General features: G+C 48.0%; 1 protein-coding gene and 2 long non-coding RNA genes across 5 annotated transcripts; all 3 read right to left on the bottom strand.

Annotated features, from left to right (window-relative positions):
• Positions 1 to 2,137: 2,137 nt before the first annotated feature.
• Positions 2,138 to 3,571, bottom strand: LOC119561767. 3 transcript variants are annotated; one of them, XM_037875250.1, is made up of 4 exons: positions 3,302 to 3,571; positions 3,020 to 3,247; positions 2,895 to 2,956; positions 2,138 to 2,834 (listed from the first exon to the last, which is right to left on the bottom strand). In XM_037875250.1, the coding sequence occupies exons 1-4, from the start codon at positions 3,441 to 3,443 to the stop codon at positions 2,802 to 2,804; spliced, it is 465 nt and encodes a 154-aa protein (XP_037731178.1). In that variant the 5' UTR covers positions 3,444 to 3,571; the 3' UTR covers positions 2,138 to 2,801. The 3 variants fall into 3 exon arrangements, with proteins under 3 accessions (XP_037731178.1, XP_037731177.1, XP_037731175.1); XM_037875249.1 differs by having other exon boundaries at positions 2,899 to 2,956; XM_037875247.1 differs by having other exon boundaries at positions 2,138 to 2,956; positions 3,302 to 3,569.
• Positions 3,572 to 4,853: 1,282 nt separating this feature from the next.
• On the bottom strand, positions 4,854 to 5,594 carry LOC119561779. Its single transcript, XR_005221447.1, has 2 exons — positions 5,227 to 5,594; positions 4,854 to 5,168 (listed from the first exon to the last, which is right to left on the bottom strand). It is a non-coding gene; the product is annotated as an uncharacterized LOC119561779 (long non-coding RNA).
• Positions 5,595 to 5,804: 210 nt separating this feature from the next.
• On the bottom strand, positions 5,805 to 7,467 carry LOC119561776. Its single transcript, XR_005221445.1, has 4 exons — positions 7,275 to 7,467; positions 7,059 to 7,213; positions 6,293 to 7,004; positions 5,805 to 6,116 (listed from the first exon to the last, which is right to left on the bottom strand). It is a non-coding gene; the product is annotated as an uncharacterized LOC119561776 (long non-coding RNA).
• Between the last annotated feature and the right edge of the window lie 200 nt (positions 7,468 to 7,667).

Raw genomic sequence — 7,667 nt, 5'->3', positions numbered from 1 at the left:
CTAGGGTTTATAGTCGGAGGTGGACTGCTGCGGATGGATCCTGGACGTGTTTCGGCAATCCAGAAGATGCCTTACCCGAAATCCATGAAGGAAGTACGTGCCTTCCTCGGCACAGCGGGATGGTATCGACGGTTCGTAAAGAACTTCGCAACGCTAGCCGCACCACTCTCCGAGTCCTTGAAGAAGGCTGGAAGCACAAAGTTTTCCTTAAGTCCCAGCGCCACCCAGGCAGTGGATGACGTGAAGTTGGCCTTGACGAGCGCGCCGGTCCTGGTTCATGCGGATTTTAAGAAGCATTTTTACATCCAGTGCGACGCATCCCACGTTGGCGTCGGCGCGGTATTGTTTCAGCGGAACCAGGACGGAGACGAGCAGCCCATCGCGTTCTTCTCGGCCAAGATGAACAAGCACCAGGTGAATTACTCGGTCACGGAAAAGGAGTGTCTGGCGGCCGTCCTAGCCATTCGGAAGTTCAGACCGTATGTGGAAGGGATGCCGTTCACTTGCATTACTGATCACGCCAGCCTAAAGTGGTTGATGACGATGAAGGATCTGTCCGGACGACTCGCAAGATGGTCTCTCCAGCTGCAGGGCTACGATTTCAGCATTGAACATCGCAAAGGCAGCGAGAACGTAGTCGCCGACACTCTATCCCGCATCATCGAGGAAGTCCGGATAGATCCAACGGAGTTACTGGGATTCGAGACGACCGAATTTGCTGCGGAGGACTACAAGGAATTAGTGCAAGACGTGGAGTCCAACAGGGAGCACTTACCGGACCTCAAGGTGGACGACGGACTCATCTTCAAGCGCATGAGTAATCCCAAAATGGACGAGGAATTGGAAGGATCCGAATGGAAGCTGTGGATTCCGCAAAGCCTGACGCACAGCTTGGTAGAGCGTGCTCATTCGGACCCCAAGGCTGGCCATGGTGGGATGACGAAGACCTTGGAGATCCTGCGACGCCAGTTCTATTGGCCAGGGATGACCATCCAGGTACGGGAATACGTCCGGAGTTGCGAGGTGTGCCAGGAATCCAAGGCGCCAAACTTCCGGATGCAGGTCGGAATCGGAAGAAGGGTAGAGACGGAGAGGCCATTCCAGAAACTGTACATCGATTTCCTGGGCAAGTATCCGAGGTCCAAGAGTGGACACGCCTGGATATTTATCGTAGTGGATCACTTCTCGAAGTACACCTTCTTAAAGGCGATGAAGGAGGCGACGGCGTCGAACGTTGTAAATTTCCTGGTGAACGAGGTATTTTACAAGTTCGGGGTGCCTGAGACGACACATTCGGACAACGGCAAACAGTGCGTATCCAAGGCGTTTGAGGAGATGATCGATGGCTTCGGAATACAGCACATGAGGACTCCCGTATACTCACCACAGAGCAATGCCGCGGAGAGGGTAAACCGGAACGTCTTGGCCGCGATTCGCAGCTTCTTGGACGAAGATCACCGGGAATGGGATGCACATCTGCCGGAGATTGAGGTGGCCATCCGAAACTCTGTCCACTCAGCCACAGGGGAAGCGCCGTTCTTCACCGTATTCGGCCATCACATGTTCCTCAACGGTTCCAGCTACAAACTAGCCAGACGACTCAGGTCTCTGGTCGATCATGAAATGGCCGGAATGCAGACCAAGGACAAGCTTCGGGTAATCCACGCCAAGGTGCAGAAGCAACTGGAGGGTGCATACCAGACGAGCCGGCAGCGCTACGATAAGCGAGCCCGTACGCTGCTCGCCAAGCCAGGACAAGAAGTCTTCCGCCGCAACTTCGTGCTTAGTGATTTCAGCAAATCTTTCAACGCCAAGTTTGCTCGAAAGTTCCTTAAAGCCAGGGTGGTCAAATCCGTCGGCAGCAATGCATACTTGCTGGAGGACCTCCAAGGCCGCAGTCTGGGAGTATATCATGCCAAAGACATCCGGTTGTGACCTGAAAAAAAGGACAAACAAAGTATACGAGCATCGCGATCAAATCTGCAATACTTCCCGTAATGCGTGGGCCCCGCGTTAGGCGCCGATCGAACTGCAGGATGATATCAGTGCCGTGTTGAATCCCATCGTATCTCCAAAGCTACCAACTATTTCATCGTTCTGCTGAAACTCCGGGCAGCGCCCTCGAAATCTTTGGTTGATGTTGCAATTGGAGTCGAGTGGGAGCGACGTTATCGATAGGTTAGGTCGATAGGGCGATAGCTGCAGCAGCGGGATGAGTCTGGCGGGCGATCTGGCCATTTGAAGATTAATCCCGGTTCGCTCTGGGATTACTTCAAATGGCCCATGTATCCAATGACCCAATGCTGAGAGAGGCCATGTAATATGGCGGGGGCGATGATCAGCAGATATCGTGATAGTCGCGGCCATACTGTTCAGCCAGATAGTTGCACCTAGCACCGTAGTACTACAATTTTTTCTTCGTGCTTAAAATTATAAATAGCAACCGGGGTCCCAATACAAAGGGCTCCGGAAGATTTATTTGGAGTTCTGCTGTCACCTGCGCGACGTCGCCATACCTGCGAGTCCGACTTGGCTGCTACAGCAAACGGTGTCCGTTCGACCCGCAAGAGGAGCCTTTCCCAGTCGACGACGACGTCCACAGTTCCCGGTGAGTCCGTTCCGGCATACCGCGTCAGGACCTCGGGAACTTCCAGCGGTCGCATTGCGGCGCTGAGAAGGATCGCCATTTTGTCGGGCAGCCGAATCTCGGACTGCTCGTACACAACTCACCGGAGAGTGCCTTTTTCCTGTGTGGAGATCCGGATCACTGCTGGCCTCCGGCGAGAAGTCTTCCGCCCGGGCTACCACTGCCTCCAGGCCCGGCCCAATAATGGCTGAAATTTAGGAAAATTTAAATACATGTGTACCTTTATTATATATATATTGATATCTACTTCCCTGTTTGTGAATTTATCCGGAGTTAGTCCCGAGAGCCTTATTTGTCCTCGTTGTTTGCCTAAAATTTAAAAGGTCGCGAGCATTAGTTTTAAATGGTATAGCTTACAGTGCAGTTACGTACCTTTTCGGCCTGTCCCTTCTTTTCCCTTGGAGCTCCTCAGGATTAGGTGACCACACACACGCGCATCGCGTATGTTACTTTGAGGGCCGCGTTTCCATGCGAGCTCTACCAATACATGACTGGTAGAGCATAGTTTCCGCGGCGCCTGTACCCTTTTCCAGCGAAACAAAATCCTCTGCTTTGACCGCGTAAATATCCGAGACGGCGGCCAGGTTTCGGTCTTAAAGGCTGAGGAAGGATAGATCTGTTAAGAGGAGCATGTATATAAACGATTGTACTTACGATATTTATTAAAACCTTTGTAATACACACGATGTGTGAGTAATCTTTCCCAGTGGGGGAGATGGAACCGCCGTAGTCGCGAGGAGGGGGCTCCTGCCGACAGAGAATGGGTGGTGCCCTGCAGCATCTCGAGGGCACCCATGGTTGGGTGGGAGCGCTTGGCTAGGTCACCGATAGCCACCAAATGTAATCCATTTTTCCATCATTATTTGTAGTTTTGTTGGTTTGTTTACGTTTTGGGTCTTAGTGATGACCGATAGTTTAGTAATGTGAGACCGTGAAGTTATCGATTTTATGTTGCGAGCTGTGGCATTAGGGGTACTCTGCCCTGAGAAAAGACTGAGCTAGCGGCACTGCCACCGAAAAAAGCAGTTCGTAACAATAAAACAATATAAGTTGTATATTTTCGATACACAATAATGCTCATAAAATATTAGGGCGTTCACATGTCGCTGCTCCACGAAAATTTTTCCGCCAAAATATTAGTCGCAAAAAAAATAACGGACCGGCCGAAATTTGTCTCTGAGAGCGTCGAGTGCAGGCAGATTATAAGACAAGAAAGAGAGGGAAATATCCGAATATCTGCCTGTCTTTGTTGCACGATCGTTTTCGTGGGCAGTCATCTACGCTGCGCCGACTGCTCTGCTGACGTCAACAGCGACACAGCGTTTTAGGCACCAAAAAAATACAAAAAAAAGCTTTTTGCCTTGAGCCATGTCACCGCGTCCCTACTGCAGAACTGAAGGGTGGTATTTTTCCTGCTATTTCCTTAGATTTTTTGTACATGTGAGTACTATACCCCTGCAAGCATTTTCTATCGCGGAAGGCACTTTTAGGTGACTTCTAGAAGGTGAAAACGATCGTCCCCGGTATAGCATTCGGATCGCCGAATTAACTTCTGGAAGTGTCGCCGTAGTCACTTCTGGAAGTCATTCAGAAGTGATTTTGCATATGCTTGTAAAAGATACCTAGAGTAGTCTTTCCCAATTGGAAAATCTTAAATAAAATCATATTTTCTTACTTGTTTTGTAAAATTTTTTATTTAATTTTTCTATAAGGGCGTTGGCCTCTTGTATAGACGGTCCCTGGCATGTAGGAAATTTTGCTAAACAATGCTATTTAGGTCCAGCTCCGTCGACATAAGAAATTCAATAATAACCATTTCCAAAAGAAACAGAAACAAAGATATTTTTTTGTTCAGTCAAAGTAAAAATAAACTAGAAGACATTACCTTTTACAATGAAATATGACGAGATTCGTTGGATACCGTGTTGCTACGCAGTTACACGCCAAGTAATGTCCACAGCTAGCTTGCCCGTAAATAGCTTTAAATAACCGTAAAGCCTAGTACTCAGATTGGCTAAGAGTTTCACTAGTCGAAAAATCTTATTCATTGTAGTGTGACCGACGTTTTCAAAGTTCACCCGCAAGGCCTGTAGCATGGTCTTACTGCCAAGCAGCTAGGTTTGTTGCCAAACGGAAAACAAATCAATTGGAGAAATTTAAAAAGGAGGAGTCTGCTGGTACACAAAGAAATTAAAATAATAATAAATGGAATGTACAACGAATGTTTTTATTTATGTAAATAAGTAGTTTACGGATGCTTTGCCATCCTTCCCGCGCCACCGCAGTCCAGCTCCGAGTACCAATAGGCATATTGGGCCTTAAGGAAGTGGGAGCCGAATTGGGTACGGGGTTGATCCGCTGATGCTGCAGCAAGTCGCGCAGCATCCTCGCAGTGGTTGTCTATGGCTTCTTAAACTGTTCCTTAGCGGGCGCCTTATTTTCCTCCTCCCTATAGAAGCCAGCGGGTCCTCCAGCTCCGCTTAAGCTGGCCAAGTAGCTGGTGGTGGTGGTGTCTGGAGTCCTAATGAAGAGGTCGTCGGATATCGTATTACTGGTGGTTCTGCTAACAATATACTTACCAGGTTCTTTTGGCCAGATCTTACTTTCTTTACGAGGATACGCCCGGCAGGATGTCCATGTAGAGAGCATGTTCCTTCCCATTGGGATTCTCTAGTGGATCTCCTGCAGCACTGCAACCATTCTGCTGATTTGCCCCTGTTGTGGTAATGCTTACTGTCGGTGAAGTCCTACAATAATGGGCAACAGCTTGGATAAGGGGTCCTTTTTCATCTGCACTGATATTCTGCAGGCGTTTTCTAGGTTTTTTCTTCATTTTTATACCCTTGCAGAGGGTATAATGATTTCAGTCAGAAGTTTGCAACGCAGTGAAGGAGACGTTTCCGACCCCATAAAGTATATATATTCTTGATCAGCATGACTAGACGAGTCGATCTAGCCGTGTCCGTCAGTACGTCTGTACGTCTGTCCGTCCGTTTCTACGCAAACTAGTCTCTCAGTTTTAAAGCTATCGGGCTGAAACTTTCCCAAAAGTCTTCTTTCTTTTGCAGGTAGTATATAAGTCGGAACCAGCCAGATCGGTCAACTATATCTTGTAGCTTATAGTGTGTTTTTTCCCACTAATTTTGTTTTTGTAAAATGTGTACTATCGTCTTTCTATTGCTCAGAAGTGTCTCAGAAGTGTTGCAATTGGAGTCGATAATGGGAGGGACTCTATCGATAGGTTAAGTCGATAGGGCGATAGTTGCAGCAGCGAGGTGAATCTGGCGGGCGATCAGGCCATTTGAGGATTAATCCCGGTTCGCTCTGAGATTACCTTAAATGGCACTCATGTGTCCAATGATCCAATTTTGGGAGAGGCGATGTAATATGGCGGGGGAGGAATGATGATCAGCAGATATCAGTATAGTCGCAGCCATATTGTCCAACTAGGCAGATGTAGCTGGAAGTACTAAGATACATTTTTTGTGCTTAAAAATAAATTAAAGTGAGTGATAGGAAAGATAACATGCTAGTTCGTTATTTATTAATAATCATTTATAAAGGCAGCCGGGTTCCCAACACAAAGGGCCCCGGGATATTTACTTGGGAGTTCCACTGATTTCTGCGCGACTTCGCCATACCTACCAGCCCCGACTTAGCTGCCAGCAACCGGTGTCCGTTCGACCCGCACAGACGACCAGCCATAAACGCCTTTCGCAGTCGACGCCGACGACATCAAGCATTTCCCGGTTAGTCCGTTCCGGTCTACCACGTCCACCTCATCTCGGGAACTTCCAGCCGTCGCATCGCGGCGTTGAGAAGTACCGCCATTTTGTCGGGCGGCCGAACCTCCGACTGCTCTTGCACAACTCACCGTAGTGCGCCAGTTTTCTTTCTTGGAGACAAGTGTTGTCGCTGACCTCCGGCGAGAAGTTTTCAGCCGGGCTATAATCGCCCTCCAGGCCCGGGCCAAAAGTGGCTGAAATTCAGGAAATATTATAATACATGGGTACCTTGATTATTGAATTCCCTGTTTGTGAATTTATCCGCATTTAGAACCGAGAGCCTTATTTGTCCTCGTCGTTTGCCTAGAACCAAAAAGGTCGCGAGCATCAGTTAGATGGTATAGTTTACAGTGCAGTTTTGGCCTGTCCCTTCTTTTCCCCTGGAGCTCCTCAGGATTAGGTGACCCGACACGCGCGCATCGCGTATGTTCCTTTTGAGGGCCGCGTTTCCATGCGAGCTCTACCAATAAGTGACTGTTAGAGCATAACTTTCCGCGGCGCCTGTAGCCTTTTTCTTATAACTTTGACCGCGTAAATATTGAAGACGGTGGCCAAGTTTTCGGTCTTAAAGGCTGAGGAAGGATAGATCAGTTAAGAGGAGCATGAATATAAATGATTGTACTTACCATATTTATTAATCATTTGTAATGCACACAATGTGAGTAAGCTTTCCCAGTGGGGGAGATGGAACCGTCGTAGTCGCGAGAAGGGGGCTCCTGCCAACGGGGAATGGTGCCCTGCAGCATCTTGAGGGCATCCATGGTTGGGTGGGGGCGCTTGGCTAAGTCATCAATAGCCACCAAATTAAACCAATTTTCCCGTCAATATTTGTAGATATTTACCTTTGTTTACGTTTTGGTTCTTAGTGATGACCGATAGATTAGTGATGTGAGACAGCGGAGTTGTCGATACTCATGTTGCGAGCTGTGGCATAGGGGTACTCTGCCCTGAGATTAAGACTGAGCTAGCGGCACTGCCACCGAAAAATAAACAGTTCCTAACAGAAGTTACTTCTTCGCCATCCCGACCCTTTTTGTTTTTGTAAAATGTGTACTATAGTCTTTCTATCGTTCAGAAGTGACTTAGAAGTGACTTCTACGCGATATATGTATGCATTTTTTGTTTTTGTAAAATTTGTTCTATCGTGTTTCTATCTGGACGACAGGACACATAAAAATCGCCCTTTTGCTTGCAGAGATGTTCTCAACTTTGTGCGAGTTAAATATAGCTGCCTT

This window comes from Drosophila subpulchrella, unplaced genomic scaffold (assembly GCF_014743375.2).
Source record: "Drosophila subpulchrella strain 33 F10 #4 breed RU33 unplaced genomic scaffold, RU_Dsub_v1.1 Primary Assembly Seq36, whole genome shotgun sequence".
NCBI lineage: Eukaryota > Metazoa > Arthropoda > Insecta > Diptera > Drosophilidae > Drosophila > Drosophila subpulchrella.
This window is presented reverse-complemented; position numbering and strand designations above follow the sequence as displayed.

Excerpts from the sequence above, each read along its gene's own strand:
- LOC119561767 (XM_037875247.1), bottom strand. The coding sequence starts at position 3,443 with ATGGGTGCCCTCGAGATGCTGCAGGGCACCACCCATTCTCTGTCGGCA. Across the intron at positions 3,248-3,301 it reads CAAAGGTTTTAATAAATATC|CCTTTAAGACCGAAACCTGG; the intron begins GTAAGTACAATC and ends ATCCTTCCTCAG. Across the intron at positions 2,957-3,019 it reads AGAAGGGACAGGCCGAAAAG|GCAAACAACGAGGACAAATA; the intron begins GTACGTAACTGC and ends TTTAAATTTTAG.